We start from the raw sequence: 27,864 nt of genomic DNA on the forward strand, positions 1-27,864 counted from the left end.
GAGGGAGTAGGACTCCTCCTGGCGCGCCTCTCCTGGCCGGCCGGCCCCCCTCCCTTGAGCCTTTATATACGGAGGCAGGGGCACCCCCTAGAGACACAAGTTGATCCACGTGATCATATTCTTAGCCGTGTGCGGTGCCCCCTTCCACCATAGTCCTCGATAATATTGTAGCGGTGCTTAGGCGAAGCCCTGCGACAGTAGTACATCAAGATCGTCACCACGCCGTCGTGCTGACGGAACTCTTCCCTGACACTTTGCTGGATCGGAGTCCGGGGATCGTCATCGAGCTGAACGTGTGCTAGAACTCGGAGGTGCCGTAGTTTCGGTGGTTGATCGGTCGGGCTGTGAAGACGTACAACTACATCAACCAAGTTAACGCTTCCGTTGTCGATCTACAAGGGTACGTAGATCACACTCTCCCCTCTCGTTGCTATGCATCACCATGATCTTGCGTGTGCGTATGATTTTTTTTGAAATTACTACGAGACCCAACAGTTGTTACCAAAATTGTTCCTACCAACAAAATTTACATCCATAGATTCATTATTATTCTCAATCAAAGTGGACAAAGGCATATCATTAGGATCAGAAGAAGCACTCTTATTAGCAAACAATTTCATAAGTTCATCCATCTTTCCACTCCAAAACATTAATCTCTTTTATCACATGAACTTTTTTACTAGTAGATCTTTTGGTGGGCCATTGAGAATAATTAACCATAATATTGTCTAGGAGTTTAGTAGCTTCTCCCAAAAGTAATTTCCATAAAAGTGCCTCCCGAGGCCGAATCTAGAAGATTTCTAGAAGCAAAATTCAATCAGCATAATTTTTTTGTATAATCATCCATAAATTCAAACCATGTGTAGGGCAATTACGTATCATTAATTTCATCCTCTCCCAAGCTTGTGCAACATGCTCATTAACAAGTTGCTTAAAATCCATAATATCGTTTCTAAGAGAGATAATCTTAGCGGGAGGAAAATACTTAGAGATAAAAGCATCTTTGCACTTATTCCATGAATCAATACTATTTTTAGGCAAAGAAGAGAACCAAGTTTTAGCACGAACTCTAAGTGAAAACGGAAATAGCTTCAATTTAACAATATCATTGTCCACATCTTTCTTCTTTTGCATATCACATAAATCAACAAAGTTGTTTAGATGGGTAGCGGCATCTTCACTAGGAAGGCCAGCAAATTGATCTTTCATGACAAGATTCAGCAAAGCAATATTAATTTCACAAGATTCAACATTGGTAAGAGGAGAAATCGGAGTGCTAATAAAATCATTGTTGTTGGTATTAGAAAATCCACATAATTTGGTATTATCTTGAGCTATCGTGACAAACAATCAATCCAACACACAATCACACAAGAGGCGAGCGAAAAGAAGCAATGGAAAAGAGGCGAATAAAACGGCAAGGGTGAAGTGGGGGAGAGGAAAACGAGAGGCAAATGGCAAATAATGTAATGCAAGGGATAAGAGTTTGTGATGGGTACTTGGTATGTCTAGACTTGGTGTAGATCTCCCCGGCAATGGCGCTAGAAATGGCTAGTTGACGGGAGATCAAATCTTGATTTGACTTGGTGCAAATATCCCCGGCAACGGCGCCAGAAATCCTTCTTGCTACCTCTTGAGCATGCATTGGTTTTCCCTTGAAGAGGAAAGGGTGACGCAGCAAAGTAGCGTAAGTATTTCCCTCAGTTTTTGAGAACCAAGGTATCAATCCAGTAGGATACTACACGCAAGTCGCCTAGCACCTGCACAAACAAACAAGAACCTCGCAACCAACGCGATAAAGGGTTGTCAATCCCTTCACGGTCACTTACCCAAGTGAGATCTGATAGAGATAATAAGATAAATATTTTTGGTATTTTTGTTGTATAGATTGAATAGTAAAGATTGCAAAATAAATAGTAAACTAGAATTGTAGATCGGAAACTTATATGATGTAAAGTAGATCTGGGGGCCATAGGTTTCACTAGTGGCTTCTCTCAAGATAGCATATATTATGGTGGGTGAACAAATTACTGCCGAGCAATTGATAGAAAAGCGCATAGTTATGATGATATCTAGGCATGATCATGAACATAGGCATCACGCCCGTGTTAAGTAGACCGAAACGATTCTGCATCTACTACTATTACTCCACACATCGACCGCTATCCAGCATGCATCTAGAGTATTAAGTTCATAAGAACAGAGTAACACATTAGGCAAGATGACATGATGTAGAGGGATAAAATCAAGAAATATGATATAAACCCCATCTTTTTATCCTCGATGGCAACAATACAATACATGCCTTGTTGCCCCTACTGTCAGTGGGAAAGGACACCGCAAGATTGAACCCAAAGCTAAGCACTTCTCCCATTGCAAGAAAGATCAATCTAGTAGGCCAAATCAAACTGATAATTCGAAGAGACTTGCAAAGATATCAAATCATACATATAAGAATTCAGAGAAGAATCAAATATTGTTCATAGATAATCTTAATCATAAACCCACAATTCATCGGATCTCGGCAAACACACCGTAAAAAGAATTACATCGATTAGATCTCCAAGAACATCGATGAGAACTTTGTATTGAGATCCAAAGAGAAAGAAGAAGACATCTAGCTAATAACTATGGACCCGAAGGTCTATGGGAAACTACTCACACATCATCGGAGAGGCTATGATGTTGATGTAGAAGCCCTCCGTGATCGAATCCCCCTCCGGCAGATCGCCGGAAAAGGTACCCAGATGGGATCTCACGGGTACATATGGTTGTGGCGGTGGAAAAATGGTTTCGTGGCTCCCCTGTATGTTTTCATGGTATAAGAGTATATATAGGCGAAAGAAGTAGGTCGGTGGAGCCGTGAGGGGCCCACGAGGGTGGGGGTGCGCCTGCCCCCCTAGGCGCGCCGCCCTACCTCGTGGCCGCCTCGGTGCTTCCTTGATCTCCACTCCAAGTCTCCTGGATTACGTTTGTTCCAAAAAAAAGATCCTCGTGAAGGTTTCATTCCGTTTGGATTCCATTTGATATTCCTTTTCTGCGAAACACTGAAATAGGCAAAAAAACAACAATTTGCACTGGGCCTTCGGTTAATAGGTTAGTCCCAAAAATAATATAAAAGTGCATAATAAAGCTCATTAAACATCCAAAACAGATAATATAATAGCATGGAACAATCAAAAATTATAGATACGTTGGAGACGTATCAGCCGCAATAACCTATTTTTTAAAACTAGGCCACAATAACCATGTGTTACATATTTACTGTAGTTACCATGGGCCTCCTACGGGCCGTAGAAACAATGGGCCTTCTACGGACCGTAGCATCAATAGGCCTTCTACGGGTCGTAGCATCAATGGGCCTTCTACCGACCGTAGTATCAATGGGCCTTCTACGGGTTGTATGATCGATCGGCCAAACATGGGCCAATAACAGACCACATTATGGGCTGTAAACGGGCTAGATTTGGAATCATCCATTCATGGGCCGACAATAATGGGTCGTCGTTAATCGGCCATATTTGATGACGCTATAAAAATGGCCCAACGGACTAACGGGCCGCAAGCGGGCCGATTGTAACCACGGGCTGAATTTGGCCCACAAGCAGAAAAGGCCAGTAACGGGCCGTAAGTAACCAAATGATGGAAATGAGACCAAGAATAAATGGGCCCTGAGAAGGCCGAAAGATAACATGGGTTGGAAACAGCCCAATGGAATAATGGGCCGTTAATGGGTATAAAGTGGTACACTGTTCATTGCGGGCCAAATTCACCACGGGCCGTTAATGGGCCAAGAGTTACAAATGGCCTCGTATGGGCCGAAAGACATCATGGGCCATACATGGGCCAGAAGTTACAACAGGCTGGAATCATATTGGACGGTCCAGATGAAGCTACTAGGCTTAATTCTGATAGGCGATAACGGGCCGTGAGTTAGCGGTCCGTAATTGGGCTATATACGAACAGGCCGTTAACAGGCTTTCCGTGGCCGGCCCGTTACCTTTTGACCAAGTCAAACGAGGCGGCCTTTTCACCAAAATGGGCCTCTGTTGGGTCGTGCCACGTGTCGACGTATCATAGGCGCCTCCTGTCTAATGAATGGATGACATATGTCCCAACGGTGAGCCAACACGTGTTTCCTCCGGCAAATGAGAATTTTACACGTGGAAAATCCTTATTGGTCCGGGCTGTTAGCGGGTTATCGGATCCAAAATCGGACCCGATAGCTTAACGGTGACCCGTTACGGTGGATTCCACGTGTCGGTCACCCTTGACAAAAGCACTTCCATGACGCGCCATTTATCATCATGGAAGTGGACACTTCCGTGATGATAATTTTGGTAATGTCATGGAACACTTCTACGATAGCACAGGTATGACTATCTTGATTCTGTCATAAAATTGTCATGGATGTACATGCATGACAGAAAACGTGACCTACTGTGACAAACATGTATCATCATGGAAGTGTATTTTTTTGTAGTGTAGCCAGATGATGATGGATGCTGTCATGCCGAGAGAAACCGTAATGAATTAGGAGAAACAACATATACAAAAAAGTTTTGCATTTCTTCAAGCTTTCCAACGCCATATCATTTGCTGCATTTGGACGCACGGTTAAAAAATTAGATCGAAAATACGAACTTGGTGGAACTTGTACCGTTTTCTAAATTACTTTTAAACCATTCAAAATTAGAAAAATACTTTTAAAATGAAAAAGTAGCGCATTTTCATAAGCTTTCCAACGCCATATTAATTGCCTCAATTGGATTTGCCCTTTAGAAATGGCATCGAAAATACAAACTCGGCTATTCGGTTTGCGAAATTCTACGATTTTCCGAATTACTCTTTAACCGTAGGGAATTAGAGAAAACTTTCAACATGTGGAAGGAGCGGTTTTTCAGCAGCTTTCCAACGCCATATTATTTGCGTCATTCCGATAAACGGTTTAAAAATGCGATCGAAAATACGACTCACGTTTTTTGTATGAAGAAAAAACGGTTTTCAAAACTGCTCTTAAACCGCTTACATTTTGCCAAAAATTTAACTTGAGTCATGATATTGATGTTTATAGCTTTCCAACGGTATATTGCAAGCCCCATTTGGACACCTTTTAGCTAAAGTTCAACCTAGTACTCGGGGAAGGTCAGGCGCGTTACTCGGGACGTTCATGTTGTGATCAGAATATTACTCTGATCCCGTGATCAGAATAGTGTTTATATATATATATATAGCCAATTGGATGTGGGTTATCATAAACTATTATTGTTGACATTACCCTTGAGGTAAAAGGTTGGGAGGCAAAACTATAAGCCCCTATATTTCTCTGTGTCCGATTAAAACTTCATACCCATAAGTATTGCGTGAGTTTTAGCAATTGTGAAAGACTAAATGATAGTTGAGTATGTGGACTTGTTGAAAATCTCTTATATTGAATATTTCCGATGTTATGATAAATTGCAATTGCTTCAATGACTGAGATTATAGTTTACTAGTTTTTCAATGAAGTTTCTGATTCATACTTTACATTGTGAATAAGATTGTTACTTTACCATAAGAAATCATATGACTATATATATGTTGCTATTCTAAGAATGATCATGATGCCCTCATGTTCGTATTTTATTTTATCGACACCTCTATCTCTAAACACGTGGACATATTTTTCGATATTGGCTTCCGCTTGAGGACAAGCAAGGTCTAAGCTTGGGGGAGTTGATACGTCCATTTTGCATCATGCTTTTATATCGATATTTATTGCATTATGGGTTGTTATTACACATTATGTCACAATACGTATGCCTTATCTCTCTTATTTTACAAGGTTTACATGAAGAGGGAGAATGCCGGCAACTGGAATTCTGGGATGGAAAATGAGCAAATATTAGAGACCTATTCTGCATAACTCCGAAAGTCCTGAAACTCCACGAAAGTCAGTTTTGGAATATATTAAAAATATTGGGTGAAGAAAGCACCAGAGGGGGGCCACCCACCGTCCACGAGGGTGGATGGCGCGCCCTACCCCCTCGGCCCGCCCCCTGCCTCGTGGGCCACCTGGAAGCCCCCCGATGCCCATCTTCTGGTATAAGTGTCTTTTACCCTGGAAAAAAATCATAAGAAAGTTTTCGGGACGAAGCGCCGCTGTCTCGAGGTGGAACCTTGGCGGAACCAATCTAGGGCTCCGGCAGAGCTGTTCTGCCAGGGAAACATCCCTCCGGCAGGGGGAAATTGTCACCATCGATCCTCTCATCGAGAGGGGGTTAATCTCCATCAACATCTTCACCAGCACCATCTCCTCTCAAACCCTAGTTCATCTCTTGTATCCAATCTTTGTCTCAAAACCTCAGATTGGTACATGTGGGTTGCTAGTAGTGTTGATTACTCCTTGTAGTTGATGCTAGTTGGTTTATTCGGTGGAAGATTATATGTTCAGATCCTTTATGCATATTAATACCCCTCTGATTATGAACATGTATATGATTTTTGAGTAGTTACGTTTGTTCCTGAGGACATGGGAGAAGTCCTGCTATAAGTAGTCATGTGAATTTGGTATTCGTTCGATATTTTGATGAGATGTATGTTGCCTTTCCTCTAGCGGTGTTATGTGAACGTCGACTACATGACACTTCACCATTGTTTGGGCCTAGGGGAAGGCATTGGGAAGTAATAAGTAGATGATGGGTTTCTAGAGTGACAGAAGCTTAAACCCTAGTTTATGCGTTGCCTCGTAAGGGGCTGATTTGGATCCATATGTTTCATGCTATGGTTAGGTTTACCTTAATTCTTCTTTCATAGTTGCAGATGCTTGCGAGAGGGGTTAATCGTAAGTGGGATGCTTGTCCAAGAAAGGGCATTACCCAAGAACCGGTCCACCCACGTATCAAATTATCAAAGTAACGAACGCGAATCATATGAGCATGATGAAAACTAGCTTGACAACAATTCCCATGTGTCCTCGGGAGCGCTTTCCTTTATATAAGAGTTTGTCCAGGCTTGTCCTTTGCTACAAAAAGGATTGTGCCACCTTGCTGCACCTTGTTTACTTTTGTTACTTGTTACCCATTACGAATTACCTTATCACAAAACTATCTGTTACCGACAATTTTTCAATGCTTGCAGAGAATACCTTACTGAAAACCATTTGTCATTTCCTTCTGCTCCTCGTTGGGTTCGACACTCTTACTTACAGAAAGGACTACGATAGATCCCCTATACTTGTGGGTCATCAGTACATACCTAGGTACTGACTATGGCAAATTATCAAATTGCACAGTAATGTGGGGCGAATGACCCTCTCGGACGTGTGTGTAGCGAAGGATGGACAGAAGGGACAACCGAGTCCACGAGTTGGTGAGTTGATCCTGAACATACGTGTGCATGTGATCAGACGGCTTGTGGGGTGGGGTGGAGGCGAGGTGCGATCGATGCCTCACATAGGTTGTGTGCTCAAATAAAAGGCATACACATAATCTCAAAGAGAAGGAGAAACACACACATGCCTTGCACAATGACGCAACATCGTTTATTTCATGCTTCTAAAATCATCAAACAACAAAAATGGGAAAACATATCACAGATTCATTACATTTTTTTTTGAAGAAACACAACCATGATGTTGCTTTTCATTCATTAAGAGGAAAACACCACGGTTACATGGCAAGACCAGGAAAATAGAAAAGGCCAAAGAAACTACTTTTATTTAGGAAGCAAACTTAGAAAGAAATTCTGATGGCCACATTCAAACATGTGGCTGAGCTTCGAAAATAGTGTATTATTGCACCTTGCCTTGGTTTAGAGCATCTCTAGCAGACCCCTTAAAATGCGGACCTGTAAACTGAGTTCAAAGTTTGCAGAATGCCTTGGATACGGGCCGAAAACAGCGACGGCAGAACAAAAATGTAAAATGAACCTGTAAATTTTAAAATCAGAACTTCGCGGGAGAAATCGAACTACTTCAGTAGAACTAGCAGTGCTCATAGTACTTGATCATCATACCGATTTCATACATAGCATATTTGTACAAAGTAGGTCGGAGGAGCGACGGCCATCGTAAACCCTACTGCCAAAATTTGGCTCACTGGAGCCATCCGGGTGCGGCGGCAACGTTGCGGCGGCGGAGGAGTTCAATCGTCGTCGTCGGAGGAGACGAGGTCGACGTAGATGTCGTCCTATGCCTTGGCTTTGCGGCGCCATACCTCGAGGTTGGCGTCGAAGTTCTGCGCCTTGGCGAGCCCCTGCCCGAGGAGGACGTCAAGCTCGGCTAGAGATCGACGGTGCTGCTCCTCCTCCTCCCGCGCACTGAGCGCGACGATGGACCGCTCGAAGGTCTCCGCCTCCGCCGGGGGAGGAAATCCTCTGGCCCGTTGACGCCACCACACGGCCGCATCGGCTCTGCCTCCCTTTTCACCGCGCGGAGCGGCGGGAGTTCCTCCGGCTCCCTTTTCACCGGCATGAGGAGCGGCATACATGAGCTTGACCCCCCGACGGAGCTGCCCGTGGCGGAGGGCATACTCGCGGCTTGCTTCCTCACGTCATCGGCTCTGACACACCGCTGCCGCTCGGGGTCGTTGCTATCGCCGGAGCGACGGCCCGAGCTCCACATCGAGTGCCACATGCTCTTAGGCCAACTCCAGCGCGTGACTCCATCCTATCTGGTTGCGTCCGATTGGGGTAGAATGGACGAATAGCGCGGCCCAACGCACGGCCCCAAATAGACAAATGTTCGTATTTCATCCGTTTTCAACCCATTCTAGGCCCAAACTTGCGCCGAGTTTGGGGTGAAACGGACATCGCGTGGACGGGCTCAACGCACGCCCTTGTCCCCCAATGGCCCGCCTGTCGAGGACACTAGCAGTCCATTCGCTTCCAACGCCTCCACCCGCTCTCCCTCGCCCCACCCCGGCGCCGGTGCTGCCACTATTCTCCGGCCGCCTCCTCACCGCTCACCCCCCTGGCCGTCCATACCAAACCACGTTTTGACATGGCCGCCACCACGCCCGCGCTTTCGTAGGAGTTTTGGCCGTCGCTTGGAGGAGATTTAGCCATTGCCGTCATAGCCGGTGCTAGAGGGGATACGACCGTCGGCGACGTTTATGGACCATGGCAGCCACGACAGCTTCCGTCGAGTGCTCCAGAGCGGCCAAGTGCTCCAAAGCGGCCAGTAGCCGGCCGCCAACCACCCCTGTTGCATCGAGGTGATCATCGTGGCCTCTTTGCCACCACGATCGCAAGGTGTTTGACACTTTACTCACAAAGGTATGGACAGTGGAGATGAATTTTTCTTCCACGACTTCATTTATTCATCGGACGATTCGTCCTCGGACGATGAAGATCTTGTGGTGGCTGCACTGGTCGTTCACGACCAAATTGAACGGCAGCTTCCCTAGTACAAGGGGTCACTCCCTGGCCGTGCTCCCAACCTGAGCTGCAACAGGGAGAGAGGCCACGCCCTGCTCTATGCCGATTACTTTGCTAACACCCTGCTCTTCAAGCCGGATAAATCTCGTCGCCGTTTTCGTATGGCAAGGTATGTGTTCGATCGTATCCGAGAGGGAGTGGTTGCTCATGACCCATACTTCGAGTGCAAGACGGATGCCCTTGGCAAGCTTGGATTCTCCTCTTACCAGAAATGCACCGCGGCCATCCGCATGCTTGCATATGGAATTTCAGATGATCTAGTGGATGAGTATGTGTGTATGAGTGAGTCCACATGTCTGCTGTCACTGTACAAGTTCTGCAAGGCCGTGGTGGCAGTGTTTGGCCCTGAGTACTTGAGGCAGCCAAATGCTGCTGATACAGAGAGATTGTTTGCGACCAACGCAGCTATAGGCTTTCCAGACATGCTTGGCAGCATAGATTGTATGCACTGGGAGTGGAAGAACTGTCCATTTGCTTGGCGGGGCCAATACAAGGGGCATGTTAAAGCGTGCACTGTCATATTAGAAGCGATGGCTTCGCAGGATCTTTGGATATGACATTTTTCTTCGGCATGACAAGTTCTCACAATGATATCAACGTGCTGCATCGTTCTCCAGTCTTCGCAAGGCTTGCAGAAGGCCACTCCCCACCTGTCAACTTTGAGATCAACGGCCACCAGTACAACAAGGGATACTATCTAGCTGATGGTATATATCCTCAGTGGTCAACTTTTGTGAAGAGAATCTTGAACCTTCAAGGTGAGAAGAGAAAGAGATTTGCCCAAATGCAAGAGATAGAAAGGATGTGGAACATGCTTTTGGTGTGCTTCAATCCCGATGGGGTATCGTTCGAAACCCTGCACTGACATGGGATGAAGAGAAGCTTTTGGAAGGTGATGATCGCTTGTGTTGAACCCCTACACTAAGAACCGGTCACATTTAAACAGTTTGCCCAATTTCATCATGAAATGCGTGATTGACACACTCATTTGGATCTTCAAAATGACTTGGTTGAGCACGTGTGGACTCACATTGGCAAACAATAGGTGTATTGATTCATTATGTTAATTCAAGGTAATTTCGATTTGGTTGTAAAACTATTTTATTAGAGACTATTTTGATTGAGTTGTAAAACTATTTTTATTTTCAGACAATTAATATTTGGACATGCAAACTTGTTTTGAACATTGAAATATGAATATATGGGCATTTTTTTTATCGTGGCGGATAGGATGGGGCCAAAAGATACGTCCGCGCCGAGCGCACGACTACTGCATCCCAGGACAGGACAAGTTCGGACACGATCTCATTGCCCTATCCAAATAGACAGAATGCTGACAAAACGGGCGTCCGTTTGGAATTGGCCTTAGTGAGTCACTCAGGTCAGATCCACCGTACGATTGGAAACTTGCATCGCCGCGGCACGCCCTCTGTATTTCTGGGAAAAAGTTAACGCGGCTTTCGGACTGCAGAATCGAATCATTTTCCCTAGGTTCCGTCCCTGCAAAATTTTCTATTGCTCCGCAGATTTTCATTTCGTTTCACACATTCCCCCCTGATTCCTGCGCCGTGTGCCCTGCCCCCCTCGAAAGCTTGTACGCACGCCTGATTCCCGGAGAAACAATTATCCCGCGCCCGTGCGAGGCCAACCAATCAATGAACTAATCATCGAAGCCTGCAGGCAATTTAACAAAGCCAAGCAGTACGGCGGCCAGCGCGCTCCGCCACTGCCCACTGGCCACAGCCCACAGCACGGCGCTCTCGCGGAGTATTATATTGCTCTTTCCGTCGCTCCGCCCGAGTATTTTCTCCTCGCCTCGGGAGCTGCTCCGTTCCTCCTCCCTCCCTCCCTCCCACCCTCGCCGGCGACCCGCCGATGCCCCCCGGGCGGCGGCGGCGGAGGCGGGGGCACCAGTGACTGACCGGGCCGCGGCGGTGCGCGGCGCGGACGATGGCGGCGCCGGAGGGCTCTGGCGCCGGCGGCGGGGAGGGGGCGAGGGGGAGCAGGGTGAACCAGGAGCTGTGGTACGCGTGCGCGGGGCCGCTGGTGGCGCTGCCGCCGCCGGGGAGCCTCGTCGTCTACTTCCCGCAGGGACACAGCGAGCAGGTACGGCGCTTCCGATGACTCTTGCTGATCAAAGCTGTTGCTTTCCTCCCCCTCTCTGGACGAGGAAAAAACGCTCCCTTTTTTTGGGCGTCTTGCTCTTGTCCCTTTCTGGCCGCTTCGTGCTGGCGGCTATCGCGGGGAGGGAGGAATCATCAGCGCTTCCGCGAGCACGAGGCGGCCTCATGGTCGCTTCGTCTCCGTGTCCGGCGGCCGGCAGCAGACAAGACAACCATAGTCAACTCATGGTTCTTGAGCCTCTCGGCTTCGTCTTGCAGACAGACAACTGCTTTAGTTTCAGTTCTTAATTGATTGAGACGGAAATCTAATTCTTTTTCCAGTGACCTTTTCTTTTCGTCAGTAGTGTCAGATAATCTTGGATTTTTTTTCTGATATAAGATGAGAAATTTGGGAGCTGGATTTCTACCTAGAGCTTTGGTCTTAACCTGTTCTAACTCAACTCTGTGGACATGCAACCTTTTTTGGGCTTGGTTCATACTTGATCATATCCGTGCTAATGCTATCTCTGATGGGCACTCACATGATACCCCGGTTGTCACTGTGTCACTGTCATGTTGGACCAGAACTATGATGAAAGAATTAGAGATGGATGCTTCTGATTTAGCGCGAAGTTTCATAGGAGTAGTTCCTGTTTTCTGTGTACAAGTTCAGTTGAGAGTCCACTAAAATCACATTATTACCAAAACCACTTGCAAATTTGCAAGTTGTATGCAAGTGGCCTGGAGTTCCAGGCAAAAAGAAGTCCTTATTCCTTGATACCCAATTTCAGGTCGCAGCATCTATGCGAAAGGATGCAGACGCGCAGATTCCAAGCTATCCAAATCTTCCATCAAAGCTGATATGCATCCTCCACAGCGTCACTATGGAGGTAACCACTATCACTTTGAACAGACACCACTAAGTGGACACCAGATTCGCATTCTGTGCTCTTCTATGAGGATGATCTAACCTTTTAGCGTGATGCTTCTCTCGACAAAACTTGACAGTCTGATCCTGACACGGATGAAGTTTATGCTCGGATGACTCTCCAGCCAGTTAGCAATGTAAGTGTCACTTCCTAAAGTTCAGTGAAATCGTTTTATCACATGACGTACTTGTACTGCCATGGTTTTATAGTTCCTGCCTAAAAATGGTTTGGGAATTGTAACTGCTAGGTTACACAGTGTGACAAGGAGATATTGCTGGCATCAGAGCTTGCCCTGAAACAAAACAAGCCACAAACAGAATTCTTCTGCAAAACATTGACCGCGAGTGATACGAGCACTCATGGAGGATTCTCCGTGCCACGGCGTGCTGCAGAGAGGATTTTCCCTCGTCTTGTAAGGATAGTTTACTTCTGATGTAAAAAGATGTGTCGAGTGTTTTCTGGTTTGTTCTGATTTGTTCAAGCTGTACTACATGTAGGACTTCTCATTGCAACCTCCTGCTCAGGAACTCCAGGCCAGGGATTTACATGATACCATTTGGACATTCCGTCATATATTTAGAGGCAAGTCAAATGTTTTTTAGTTCCTCACGACGCATGAATGAAAGCTGGTGGAAGTTAGCCAAGCCCATATTTTAATACCATGTATCTGTTTTGGCCTACAGTTCTTTTCCTTCATGATTTGATCCATTTTAGTGTTTTCCTTTGAAAGGAATAATGCACTAATTTTATGATTGCTTCTCTTCCTCTTCACCAGGCCAGCCTAAAAGGCATCTTCTGACTACTGGCTGGAGCCTATTTATTAGTGGAAAGAGACTTCTTGCTGGGGACTCAGTCTTATTTATTAGGTAAAATGTTGATGCCGAGGTCTCTATTTATTTGTTGGACAGTCAGCTTTTGCTGATTTTGTACTGCTCAAGAATTGATGTAACAAATAAACTTATCTGTAAAGGTAATCAGTGCCACTAAAATTCTTCCCTTGTGATTGTAGGGATGCAAAACAGCAACTCCTCTTGGGGATCAGGCGAGCAAATAGGCAACCTACTAACCTCTCATCATCCGTCTTGTCTAGTGATAGCATGCATATCGGAGTTCTTGCTGCTGCAGCTCATGCAGCAGCAAATAACAGCCAATTTACAATATTCTATAACCCAAGGTAAATACCATCCTTTGTGAGTTTTCACAGGTGAATAGGATATACTAGAGTTTCAATTGGACTGCCTTTTGTTTCTTCAGGGCTAGTCCTTCAGAATTTGTGATTCCTTTTGCCAAGTACCAGAAGGCAGTTTATGGCAACCAATTATCTCTTGGCATGCGGTTTAGAATGATGTTTGAAACCGAAGAATCTGGAACAAGAAGGTATAGATTCCAAATTACCTAATTTGTAGATTGAGTAGTCGTCCTTCTTACTTTGAGATCACTTTTAAAATATCCTTGGAGTTTGTTCTATTTACTGTCAGTTTGCTGTGTGCATGCTCATGTTTTTATGTGTTTGAAGTTTTATACAAAAAATAATTTTTTGTAAAAACTACTATTAAGTTGTGATATCTGCATGCAGGTACATGGGTACAATAACTGGCATAAGTGATCTGGATCCTGTAAGGTGGAAAAACTCTCAGTGGCGCAATATTCAGGTTTGGTCTAATCCATACAAATTAAACCTGCCAAACTGACAAGACATCCCCTTTATTTTTGCTGAGATTAGTAGTATGTATGAGCAGGTTGCATGGGATGAAGCAGCACCAAGTGAAAGACGCACCAGGGTTTCCCTTTGGGACATTGAGCCTGTCATCGCTCCTTTCTTCATCTATCCCACACCATTATTCACTGCAAAGCGTGCGAGGGAACCTGGGATGATAGGTAACCACGGAACTACAGTTCTGCTTTCTTCATGAATAATGCATGTATCTTCATTGTATCACTGAAAACTCCCGACCATGTATCCTTCTAGCAAATAACTAGATAATAAGTCCTTTGATGCGCAACTCAGGTTTTTTGATAAAAAAACTATATCCACAGATGATGATAGCTCTGGAATGGATAATCTTTTTAAGAGAACCATGCCATGGCTTGGTGAGGAGATATGCAAGAAAGATATGAATACTCAGAACAGCATAGTGCCTGGTCTAAACTTAGCTCAGTCACTTCAGTGGATGAATATGCAGCAGAACTTGTCACTAGCTGGCACAGTTATGCAACCAGAGTTGCTAAACTCATTAGCTGGCAAACATGTGCAAAATTTGTCCGCAGCTGATATATCAAGGCAAATCAGCTTTCAGCCCCAATTCCTGCAACAAAATAACATCCAGTTCAACACCTCGTTACTACCTCAGCAAAACCAACAGGCTGAACAGTTAGCGAAAGCTATAGCTACACCAAACCAACTGGGAAATATTATGGTACTACAGAAGGTAGATCAAAATTGCAATTCTGGCCAGAAGCAGCATACAGTTACTCAATCAGTGCAAGGCAGCCAGGCAAACTTGAACGTCACACAGCCTGAACATGTTGCCCAAGCTCAGTTCCAGCAACCTCGAGTTATTCTCCAGGCTCAACTCCAGCAACAGCAACCTCTGGTCCAGAGTCATACCGTCTTTCAGGGAGGCCTTCAGCAAATCCAGGTCCTGCAGCAACAGCAACCACATTTGCAGCAACAACCTCAACATCATCAGCAGGTTCAGCACTCAGTACAGGAGCAGCAACAAATGAAGATACAACCTGTTCACGTGTCCAGTGATGCGAACATGAATACACAACTATCTGATCATCAAATGAAACTTCAATTATTAAAGGCTCTACATTCACAGCAACATCTGACCATGGAGCAGCAGAAAATGCTTTTTGATTTGCAGCAACAAGTGGTAAATTCTCAGTCAGATCCTCAGCAATGTGTGCAAGGAGCTACCCAAACTGTTGGCTTTCACAACAGCAACACCATCCAGTATGCAGCGCAGCAAAAGGCCCAGTCTCACCAACCGATTGAAGATTCGCCTAGGGGTACCATTCCTGTTGCAAAATCAGATATTGTTACCTCCATGGGTGCTAGCTCTTTGAATGTGGCTGGCCGAATGCAGTCAGTGAGGACAGATAATGTTCCGTCTTCGTCAACATCACCATCCACTACCACTAATCATGTTCTTTTGCAGTCCATCCCAAGTAGCTCCAAGAACCAGAGTTTACCAACTGCAGCAAAAACATCTCAATCATCTGTTGTCTTGGGCCCTACAATTGAACAGGAAATGAAGTCTTACCAGAGTGTGAAGCCAACAATAATGATTCCCAAGATGATTGAACAAGGGCCAGCTACTGAACGAGACTACATAACCAACCCCCACATGGATTACTTGGATACGTCCTCCTCAGCTACTTCGGTTTGCCTTTCTCAGGCTGATGGATCATTGCAACAAAACTTTCCATCTTCATCCTTCGATCAGCATCAGCTGTTGAGGGACACAGCTCCAGATAGTGAGTTTGAGATTTCAGATCCAACAAATAACCTTCTATTTGGGGTGAACATTGATGGTCAACTGGGCTTACCACTTAATGCAGATGCCTTGCTTGCAAATAGCATTGAAAATGATAAATTCATGGATGAGATGGCTGGAAATGGCATTTCTAACTACATTTCATCTAAGGATTCTCAACAAGAGTTATCATCTTCAATGATTTCACATTCACTTGGAGTTGCTGACATGGGATTCAATTCTATAGATTCTGCAATCAATGATCCCCCATTCTTAAATAGAAATTCCAGGGCACCGGCTCCTGCACATCAACGCATGCGAACTTACACCAAGGTTTGTTATTTTTGCTCCAGTGTGTCATTTTACAGTTCACATCAGGATTTTTCCGAGATAATGGAAGCCAACAGATGAATGGCAAGCCACATAGAGAAACAAGAGATTAAAAAAGTCACATAGTCTGTTACACAATAGCCACCCAAATTGGTCATAAATCCCCTGGCTATCAACTCCAGCCTCATGGCGCCCGTAGTCATAGGCTCTTGCACACCACAAGAATACTTCGTTATAGATAAGAAACGAACTATTTCACCTTGTAGAATGTAACTAATTACATACTCCCTCTGTTCCAAAATAGATGACCCAACTTTGTACTAAAGTTAGTATAAAGTTGGGTCATCTATTTTGGAACGGAGGGAGTATTTATCTCTAGATCTTCCTACCTATATAGAATTTTCCCTGACTAATTTTCTTGCAAAATGATGACCTGAGATTTTATATGCTCACTTTACTGTGCTCAAAAAGTCAATGTTCAAAGTCGTTAACGTTAGAAGAGTTTATCCTTAGGCTCTTATCATATTTCTTTCTGTGTTTCTACTTTCTAGCATTGTTTATATTTACATACGAGTGCACTGTCTCACTCTGCAGTAAGATCATTCCTGACCAAAGTACTATATGCAGGTGCACAAACGTGGTGCTGTAGGGAGATCCATCGACATGAACCGTTATTCAGGGTATGATGAACTGAAGCATGACATTGCGCGGATGTTTGGTATCGAGGGGCAGCTTGGTGACCAAAGTAGAGTTGGCTGGAAACTAGTATATGAAGATCATGAGAAGGATGTTCTACTAGTTGGTGATGACCCATGGGAGTAAGTAAAACTCTATGAGCTTGTTTCTAATTTTTGCATACGAAACTTACTAGCATGACTTTCTGGAAATGTGCAAAACTACTAAAAGATAAAGCTGATGGGTGGCTTTAGGCAATTTGTGTGGACATGACCTTGGGGAATGGGTAGCTATCAACTAACGGTTCATTCACTGGTTGCTAAATTAGCTTGTCGAGTACAATGAAAGGCCTGTGACAGTTTATAACTTCAACTAAATATGTACCTGTAAAAGAAAAAGCAAAGAAACCCTAAAATCAATTTAACACATTCTGCTGCAGTTTGGCTTCAATTTTAATGGTCATTCATTTACTCTCTTTAGTCTGGCTATTGAGCCACTCTGATAAACAAAGCATTGTGTGTGTAGGGATTTTCTGAACTGCGTACGGTGCATCAGGATTCTTTCTCCACAGGAAGAAATGCAAATGAGATTGGTTGGTGACTTCGGAGACGGCTTTCTACCCAACCAGGCCTGCAGCAGCTCAGATGGGGGTCAACCTTGGTAACTGAGATCACATGTATGAATGACCAATGTAGTTTCTGGTGCTGTGGGACCGACATTTTTCTCCTCTCGGTCAGTCTTATGAATACAGATGCTGAGGACGGCAGTTGACGATAATTTAGGCTCCGAAATTCCAAGGTCGAGCGAACATGAATATAAGGAACAATTCATACTTTTTGTCTCTGTTGTAGTCTTGTAGTCCTCATGTTCTGTTGGCCTTGCAATCTACATAGCCAACCCATATTTTCTGCTGCCATGTAGTATATGTCATTGTTGCCTGATGTAACAGTTTGCCACATACTCAGATGTCAACTACTGTAACTTGCTACAGATTCTAAATGAAGAAATCGTATTCTCCCCTTGTTCATGAACTCTGTGGTCTGTGATTGATCTGCGTTTTTTCTCCAAAAAATTCTGGTAATGTTTGATTAATTCAATACAAGAGCTAAGAACATGGGGTATGAGTTAGCTTTGAGTGCTCAACACGGACAAATCCGCGAGGGCTCTCAGGCTAAGATGGCCTTGGTTTGAGTGGAAGGAGCCGTCAAAAATGTGGGTCGGTCTGGGAAACCCCTGTGATGGCAAGGATTATGATCTCTTCTACGACTTCACGACCATCAATGTTGGCAATGGTGCCCGCACACCTTTCTTGGACGCGCCATGGGTGCAAGGCCTAAACCCAGGGACATTGCTCTAATTTATGATGCTTCTGCAAGAAAGAATTGTAAAATCCGGGAGGCTCTGAAGGACGGTTCTTGGATATCTAAAATCAAATTGACCAACTCCTTCTGACTAGCTCATTTCCTCCAATTCCTGCAACTTTGGTCTACCATTCACGACTTCCATCTGCAGCAGGATATTGAGGACGAGATTGTGTGGGTACACACTGTCAGTGGGCAAATTGTGGACTATGTCCCTTGTGCAACGTGAGCAAGAAATGATTGACCACCTTTAATTCAAATGTTGGTTCACCATTTCGGCTTTGAGGCATGATCAAGGAATGGCTTCAGTTCGTAAGCATCGACACCTCCATCTGGCACCAAATCCGAATTGGCCTCTCGGACTCTTTCATTCCCAACAGGAAGGCGATGACGTCTCTTGTATTGCTTACCTCTTGGACCATCTAGAACCTGCGAAATGCACATGTCTTCCGTCACAAAAGTGTTCCACTCTTCGTAATTCTAGCCAACACTAAATGCGAAGCGGCGCTTTGGTCTACCGCAGGGGTCAAGAAGTTGCGTTTGATCATGCCGGGAGAGTAATCCTTTTGTAATATGGGGTTTATTCTAACTCTATAACTCTTTGATCCTCTCTTAATTAATATATGAGGCAAATCTTTTGCCTCGGATTCAAAAAAAAAAACTAAGCAGGTCATCGAAACAACACACGAAAAGAAAAAATCATATCAACACAACACAAGAAGAAAAATTCAGATTAAAACAACACAAGAATGAAATCAGAACATTAGAGAGAATCTATAAAAAAATATAGGGCATTATTTGTAGGTATAGCCTTCACTTCTTACCGTCTTGACGTCTCGTCCTCTGTTGGCTGTTGCTGTTGGTCCCGCGATGCATTGAGAGAGGAAAATCCCCACCATTTGCGAGCGCTCGACGTCTCGCCGTCTCCCTCACCTCGCGCCGCCGGAAAGCCCTCGCGGCTCAATGGCGGTGTGCGCGGAGCTGAGCCAGCTGCAGCACATCGAGCCCTCCCGCTTCATCTCCTTCTCCTTCCCCAACCCTCTCCTCCACGATGCCTCCAACCCTTACGGCGACGCCGACGACCACGCGGAGCTCCTCCGGGTGGCCGTCATCGACTCCCCTGCCCCCGCGGCGCCATCCCCGCCCTCCCCGCGGACGGCGGCGATGCTCGTCCCGGCCGGCCGGCACTGCGACTGGATCTTCTCCACCCGCGCCGGGCAGCTCCACCTCCTCCTCTCCTCCCGATCCCAGTGCACAATCTCTCGTCTTATACTCGTCGGCCCAGAGATCCCCGCTCCCTCTCCTCGGGTCGTTCGCTGCGCCGCCGCTCGCCCGGACCCGGATCCTGCTCGCGCGCGGCTCCTCCCGCTCCTCCTGTCCCTCTGCCCCAGGGCTGCGTTTGGCAACGGTGCCATCCCTGACGTCCCGCTGCTCTCCTTCCACGATGACCTCCTTCGGCTTGTTCCTGTCCAGGTTGTCGCCGGTCCTGTCGTCGGCGAGATGCTTGTCGAGGATGTGGCCGTGGACTGCGCTCCTGGCCCGGCCGAGTTGCGCCGGAGGCTGCGTTTCAAGCGCATGCCGTGCCTTATACAGACCCAGGTGCGCCTTGCCCGGCCAATGTCTGCTGCTGCTGCCGCTGCTTCTTCTTCGTTGTTGGAGGCATTGGAGGAGGGGCCTGCTAGTTCGTTACAGCCTGAGGTGGGTGGACCATTAGTCCAGCCTTACCTCCAGGCCATGGTTGCTGGCCTTGCACTCATTGATTCATCGGTGGAGGAGAATGCTCGGTCAGGTGCAAGGCCGAGGTGCCTTTGCGCTGGCGTTGGTGGTGGAGCTCTTCCAATGTCCATCAGAGTGGGACTTGGCTTCGATGTACTGGGCGTTGAGGCTGATTGTGTTGTCCTAGACGTTGCAAGGAACTATTTTGGACTGGTGGAGGATGAGTTCCTTCATGTACGTGTTGGCGATGCTATTCAAATGGTTCAGGATTTTGCACATGGAGATGAGCCTGATTCGAAATTCAGTGCAATTATGGTGGATCTTGACTCCCCTGATGCTATGTGTGGTGTCAGTGCGCCGCCATTGGAGATGACCCATAGAAGCATCCTTCTTGCTGCACGCAGAATTCTACATCATCATGGAGTGCTGGTACTGAATGTAATCCCTCCTGCTGCTGATGCATCCTTCTACAAAGGGCTGATTGATGTTCTTCACCAGGTTTTCTCTGAGTTACACGAAATAGATGTTGGTAATGGTGAAAATTTTGTTCTTGTTGCCAGAGTGTCACCGACTGAAAGCACCCTTCTTGATAGTTCAAGGCTCTTTCGGACGGAATTGAGGAAATTAACTGGGGATTTTTTGGAACTAATAAGAAAAGTTGAAATTCCAAGTTAGTATTGCTGTTTGAAGTCATGACCTAGAGAGAGGCTGTTCCAGACTTATATTTGGGTCTGATATATAGTGCTAAGGTCATGGCTATATTAGAATTTTGACAGCCTGTTTGAGCATTACTACAGAACTGCTGGGTTTGCTTTTGTTATTTTGCTGCTATGCAAACTGAGCATTTGCTGCTGTGCTTTAGATCATATCTGAGTGAGCAATACCTTAACTTCATATTGTCTTCCGAGGCTGAATACTTTAGGAGGAGCGACAATGATGGAAAGTGCGGGGTAAAGAACTCTTGCAAATTCGCTTCAATCCAGGAGCTGTGGAATACCAATTTTTTTGGAAGTTCACGACCAGTTAAAGGTTAATGCCACATGTTGACAAGCTTAGGCAGCGATTCAGGGTGCAACAAGATCAACTAAGTTACATGAGATGCTCTTTATCCTTCATCAACTGATAGGTGCATATGATCATGAAGATTGTTCTGTCCTGCCAACCATTGTACGACAGTAAGTGTTCATCATGACACTAGTAGATATAATTTGAAAATTATTTATGTGCCAGAATCTATTTTTAGCCATTCGCAACTTCGTTTTTCTGTACATTCCGACGAGCAGTAATTTTGTTTTACTGTGAAGAAGAATTATGGTGTAGTGATTTAGCTCAAAGCAGAATACATCAAATGACATCACTACTTAATTACATATTCAGTTGTTTCAAATTTAGCCTTGTTATTAGATTATCATATTATACGTCAATTGGCTTTTATGGGGTATAAAAATGCTCTTTAAATACGCTTTTAAGGTTGCCTTGTTCAGTAAACTTGTCTACAGCGTGGTTAATCTATAGCATATACAATTGAGCTCTCCTTTCCCCCTATTTGCTTTTAGGTTGGAATTGATGTCAGTTTGGTTTGAACGAGAAAAAGAGTGGTTACCAATTATTTAGCTGGGCAGGAATCTTTCTGTTTACCTAGATGGTGGGGTCAACTTTATTCGATCAAGCTTCTTGGATGAGCAGCATCCATATGTTTATCTGCTGTGATGTGTACAGCAATTAAACGACGAATCTTTAGCGGAAGAAATGCCAAAATGCGAGCAAATGATTTCATCAGTTGGAGAGAGTTCATACGCAGATGTTTGAGTGGAGTACTCTACCGTTGAACATGCCTAGTGGCCTGAATATTTCAACCAGTTCACCAAGGATGTGTTCACGACGTCTCAGACCTCCATTGGTTTGGATGAATATTATAGAAAAAATTCCTTTGGAATCCTTTGGTTTGTAGGAATGAATTCCTATTTCTACGGAGGAATTCTCCCTACCCTTCATATTTCAAATATTTAAGACTTGATGGAAAAATTCCTATGATATGAACCAAAGGATTTCTCTTTTTCTATTTCTATTCATAGGATTTGAGATGCATGAAATCTCATTTACAAGTTTCTTAGAGCATCTCCAGCCTCGTCCCCAACACGCCCCCTCCCTCCCCTTTCATTTTCTACAAGTTTCTTAGAGCATCTCCAGCCTCGCCCCCAACACGCCCCCTCCCTCCCCCTCTAGGTGATTTTTTTGCGCCGGCGCTCAAAAATCGGCCCAGTCGCGCCTCCAGGAACCTGTTTTCGCCGGTTTGGGCCGAAATTAGCACCGACAGACCCAGGCCGAACCCGGCCTGCTAGGGGGCGTTGGGGCGAGCGATTTTGGCACGAACTAACTGCGGGCCTGCCGAGTCAGCGACACTCGCCTCGTCGTCTTCATAACGCCTCGGTTTCCTACGGGGAATCAATGCCAAGGCTGCCGCCAGTCAACCTTCCATTGATTCCTCATGGGCGGCGCGGCGACACCCTCCCTCCCGCCACGCGTACACACGGCGCCGGGCGGCTATAAAATCAACGCCTCCCCCTCACCTCTGGCCACACCCCGACGTGCTCTGCCTCTCTCTTCCTGTGCACAGCCGCCGCCGACGATCCTCCCCTCTCTCACCCAAGCCCAGCCGCGACGATGGTCGAGCGATTCCCCGGCGATGCGGCGGCGGCCAACGGCTTCGGCCGCCGCTCGCTACACGGGTGGGAGGCGTATTTGCTCTTCGAGGCCAACATCCCGGCGCCTCCTGACATGCGCGCAGGGCCGGGCGGGTGGAGGCTCAGCGCTAGTGGCGTCCCATTCCCCCGCTGCCTGACGTCAACGCGCGCGCCGACTACTTTGCCGATGAGGTCGACCGCATGCGGGCATCGCTGACGAAGGAGCAGTGCGCCCTCCCACAGTACGCCGCCGACAACCACGAGGCGTGGGCGGCGTACTTCCAGCACCGGCAGGCGCAGCGGCTGGCCTCCACCAACGGGGCGCCGGTGGTGGGGGGCACCAAGAACATCGAGGGGCGTCGCCTGTGGTGAGGCGCCCTTGGCTGCACGCTCCACGAGGTTCTCCGGCACCTCAAGGGCGGCAACGACCCGCTGCTGACATACCCTGCCGCGGCCGCCGCCCCGGTCCCCCGCCGGAGCGTGGGGCAATGGATGCCCAGGAGGTTCGGCTCCTCCTCATCATCCTCCTGCCGCTCCTCCTACCGCTCCTCTTCCCACTCCTCCGGCTCGGCGGCAGTGTTCGGCGTCAAGGCCGAGCCCGCAGCGGAGACGCCGCTCGGCCGATGCACCCGCAGCGCCGGCATCGTCATCAACGAGGGCGGCGTGCGCGCCTCCTCCTCGGCTCCTCCCTGCTACGTCAAGCCGAAGATGGAGCCGGGGCTCGCCGGCGGCGTGAAGGAGGAGCTTGACGACGCGGTGGCCTTGAAGTGGGCGCGCGAAGACTGGGCACAGACGGAGCTGGAGCGCCAGTGTCGCGCCTACGAGCAGTTCGCCGCTCGGCAACGCGACCGCGACGAGGGAGGCGTCGTCGTCCTCGACGACGATGCGCCGCCGCCACCGGTCCGCCAGGGTGACGCCGGGCAGGGGTCCAGCAGGGGCGGCCGCTGAAGGAGGAGAAGGACGACAAGGACGACGACGATGATGGCAGCGACGTCGGCGACTTCGCCGCGCTCAGCGCGTTCTTCGGCCCATAGTTGTAGCTGTGGCCTTTTTTTAGAAGTACTTCACTTTGCTATGTAAAAATCTATGAGGTCGCCTAAGTAATGTCATGTTCGCCGAATTTTAGCCGAATATTTGTCCCGTTTTCCGAACTTTAGCGGAATTCCTTTAAAAAAACCTTTTGGGGGCGACCCTGGGTCCGGCGGCTAGGAACCCGTAAGCCCCAAGTCGATTTTAGCGCTAGTTCGTCCCCAGGCGGCGCTTTTACGCGCCCCCTGGGGGGCCAACGGCTGAAGATGCTCTTATTTCTATAATACTCCTATTCTATGAACCAAAGGAGGCCTTACATGTTGTAGATTTTGTCAGAATCCAATATGTCGCGACTATTGCTTTTTCTCCGTTCGTACTCCACCGTAGTTTGGTTATTTTGATGATTAAAAAAAACACCGGGTTAAACGATCGTGCGTGAATCAGTTTTGGGTAAGGGAATCTACAACGCCATCCCCAAATCGGATTCACTTTCCGCCCCTAAATTGAATTCAATATCGGTCTGTGCACACATATGGGAGCGGGCTATCAAATCTTATCCATCAAATGTTCGCTCTTTTTTTAAGTCCGCAAACAACTAGAGATTTGAGGCAAGGAGATCCTCTATTCCCTACTTATTCTTGTTATGTATAGAGGGGCTGACTGCTCTCTTAGCTCATGTGGAGGAGAATGGAAATATGTCTGGAGTAAAGATTAGCAGAGATGCCCCATCGATTTTGAATATCCTCTTTGCTGATGATTCTTTGATTCTTATGCGAGCCAATACCATGAAATGCGGAGGCCTTGAAATCAGTCTTGGACTCTTATTGTGCCGCCTCAGGGCAGATGGTGAGTGTTGAAAAATCTAGCATCTTTCCTAACCCCAATACAAAAGTGGAATATCCTGTTATTATTAGTGCCAGCCTTTCAGAACATGAAGAAGAAAGATTATTGAAAGTTCTAAGGAAGCATCGAGCTGCTATTGGATATACTCTTGATGATTTGAAGGGCATTAGTCTCACTTTATGTCAGCACAAAATTAATATGGAACCTGATGCTAAACCTGTTGTTGATCACCAACATCGGTTAAATCCAAAGATGAAAAAAGTGGTAAGAACGGAAATATTAAAACTTATGGAAGCAGGTATAATCTATCTTATAGCTGATAGTAGATGGGTAAGTCCTGTTCATTGTGTTCCTAAGAAAGGAGGTATAATTGTTGTTCCTAATGATAAGAATGAACTTATTCCACAAAGAATTGTTACAGACTATAGAATGGTAATAGATTTTAGAAAAATAAAGAAAGCAACTAGAAAAGATCATTACCCTTTGCCTTTTATTGATCAAATGCTTGAAAGATTATCTAAGCACACACACTTTTGCTTCCTTGATGGATATTCTGGATTTTCACAAATACCTGTTTCTCAACCTGATCAAGAAAAGGCCATTTTTACTTGTCCTTTTGGAACCTATGCTTATAGACGTATGCCTTTTGGTTTATGTAATGCACCTGCTATCTTTCAAAGATGTATGACTGCTATATTCTCTGACTTTTGTGAAAAGATTATTAAGGTTTTCATGGATGACTTTTCTATTTATGGGAAGTCTTTTGATGATTGTTTAAGCAATATTGATCGAGTTTTGCAGAGGTGTGAACAAACAAATCTTGTCTTGAATTGGTAGAAGTGCCACTTTATGGTTAATGAAGGCATTGTCTTGGGTCATAAAATTTCTGAAAGAAGTATTAAAGTGGACCAAGCTAAGGTTGATGCAATTGAGAAAATGCCATGTCCTAAAGATATAAAAGGTATTCATAGTTTCCTAGGTCATGCTGGTTTTTATAGGAGGTTTATCAAAGACTTCTCTAAAATTTCTAGGCCTCTCACTAGTCTCTTGCAAAAGGATATTCCCTTTATTTTTGATGATGATTGTTTAGAAGCCTTTGAAACACTCAACAAAGCCTTAATATCTGCACCTATTGTTCAACCACTTGATTGGAACTTGCCTTTTGAAATTACGTGTGATGCTAGTGATTATGCTGTTGGTGCTGTTCTAGGACAAAGAGTTGATAAGAAACTGAATGTTATTCATTATGCTAGTAAAACTCTAGACAGTGCTCAAAGAAACTATGCTACCACTGAAAAAGAATTCTTAGCAGTGGCGTTTGCTTGTGATAAATTTAGACCTTAAATTGTTGATTCCAAAGTAACTGTTCACATAGATCATGCCGCTATTAAATATCTTATGGAAAAGAAAAATGCTAAATCTAGACTTATTTGATGGTTTCTCTTGCTAAAAGAATTTGATTTGTATATTATTGCTAGAAAAGGAGCTGAGAACCCAGTAGCTGATAATTTATCTAGGCTTGAAAATGTGCTTGATGACCCACTACCTATTGATGATAGTTTTCCTGTTGAGCAGTTAGCTGCAATAAATGTTTCTCATAGTACTCCTTGGTATGCTGACTATGCTAATTACATTGTTGCTAAATATTTACCACCTAGCTTTACATACCAACAAAAGAAAAAAATTCTTCTGTGATTTAATACATTATTTTTGGGATTACCCACATCTTTATAAACAAGGAGTAGATGGTATTATTAGACATTGTGTACCTGAGCATGAATAGGGACAGATCCTACGGAAATGTCACTCCGAAGCTTATGGAGGGCATCATGCTGGAGATAGAACTGCTCATAAGGTATTGTAGTCTGGATTTTATTGGCCTACTCTTTTCAAGGCCGCCCATAAGTTCGTCTTATCTTGTGATGAATGTCAAAGAATAGGTAATATCGGTAAGCGTCAAGAAATGCCTATGAATTATTCACTTGCTGTTGAACCATTTGATGTTTGGGATTTGATTACATGAGACCTTTTCCTTTCTCTAATGGGTATACACATATTTTGGTTGCTGATGATTATGTTACTAAATGGGCAGAAGTTATTCCAACCAGTAGTGTTGATCACAACACCTCTATTAAAATGCTTAAGGAAGTTATTTTCCCAAGGTTTGGAGTCCCTAGATATTTAATGACTGATGGTGGTTCACACTTTATTCATGGTGCTTTCCGTAAAATGCTTGCCAAGTATGATGTTAACCATAGAATTGCATCACCATATCACCCTCAGTCTAGTGGTCAAGTTGAACTTAGCAATAGAGAAATATAATTAATTTTGCAAAAGACTGTCAATAGGTTCAGGAAGAATTGGTCTAAGAAACTAGATGATGCACTTTGGGCTTATAAAACAACATATAAAAATCCTAGGTATGTGTCCACTACTGGAATCAGGAATTTTTCCGTCAGTCGTTTCTTTGCCGTCAGCTAGCTGATGGCAAAGAGGATCTTTGCCATCAGCTTGAAAAAACCTGACGGCAAAGAAGCAGCTGAAGGCAAAGAAAGTGTTTGCCATCATCTCCATCTTTGCCGTCCGCTAGCGGACAAAAAGGAGGCAGGGTGGGCCGATAGTGAGAGGAAGCCAACGCCAACTTTCTTTGCCGCCCGTTAGCTGATAGCACAGAAACTTTGCCGTCCGCTAGGAGACGGCAAAGAAAATGGCCGTTCTAACGTCCGTTAGCTAGGCTCTTTGCCGTCAGCTAGCGGACGACAAAGAGCCTATCCCTATATGTATCAAAACTCCCTCGCGCCCTGCCCCTCTCTCTCCCTCTCCCCTCATCCCAACCCCGCGCCGCTGCTGAGGGAGTCCCGGATTAGGGGGTCCTCAAACAGCCGAACTATATACTTTGGCCGGACTGTTGGACTATGAAGATACAAGATTGAAGACTTCGTCCCATGTCCGGATGGGACTCTCCTTTGCGTGGAAGGCAAACTTGGCGATTCGGATATGTAGATCTCCTCTCTTGTAACCGACTCTGTGTAACCCTAGCCCCTCCGGTGTCTATATAAACCGAAGGGTTTTAGTTCGTAGGACAACAACAATCATACCATAAGCTAGCTTCTAGGGTTTAGCCTCTCTGATCTCGTGGTAGATCAACTCCTGTAATACTCATCTCATCAAGATCAATCAAGCAGGAAGTAGGGTATTACCTCCATCGCGAGGGCCCGAACCTGAGTAAACATTGTGTCCCCCGCCTCCTGTTACCATCCACCTTAGACACACAGTTCGGGACCCCCTACCCGAGA

General features: G+C 45.7%; 2 protein-coding genes across 2 annotated transcripts; both read left to right on the forward strand.

Moving 5' to 3' along the window:
- Positions 1-11,352: 11,352 nt before the first annotated feature.
- Positions 11,353-17,966, forward strand: LOC119331590 (auxin response factor 21-like). The gene is made up of 13 exons (XM_037604752.1): positions 11,353-11,523; positions 12,311-12,409; positions 12,528-12,584; positions 12,696-12,860; positions 12,946-13,030; positions 13,224-13,314; positions 13,458-13,622; positions 13,703-13,825; positions 14,025-14,100; positions 14,188-14,326; positions 14,486-16,263; positions 16,888-17,078; positions 17,461-17,966. The coding sequence occupies exons 1-13, from the start codon at positions 11,368-11,370 to the stop codon at positions 17,597-17,599; spliced, it is 3,264 nt and encodes a 1,087-aa protein (XP_037460649.1). The 5' UTR covers positions 11,353-11,367; the 3' UTR covers positions 17,600-17,966.
- Positions 17,967-19,132: 1,166 nt separating this feature from the next.
- LOC119331591 (eEF1A lysine and N-terminal methyltransferase-like) lies at positions 19,133-21,382 on the forward strand. Its single transcript, XM_037604753.1, has one exon. It carries the CDS (start codon positions 19,260-19,262, stop codon positions 20,685-20,687), a length of 1,428 nt encoding a protein of 475 aa, XP_037460650.1. The 5' UTR covers positions 19,133-19,259; the 3' UTR covers positions 20,688-21,382.
- Positions 21,383-27,864: the final 6,482 nt, after the last annotated feature.

This window comes from Triticum dicoccoides, chromosome 7A, assembly GCF_002162155.2.
Source record: "Triticum dicoccoides isolate Atlit2015 ecotype Zavitan chromosome 7A, WEW_v2.0, whole genome shotgun sequence".
In the NCBI taxonomy this organism is placed as follows: Eukaryota; Viridiplantae; Streptophyta; class Magnoliopsida; order Poales; family Poaceae; genus Triticum; species Triticum dicoccoides.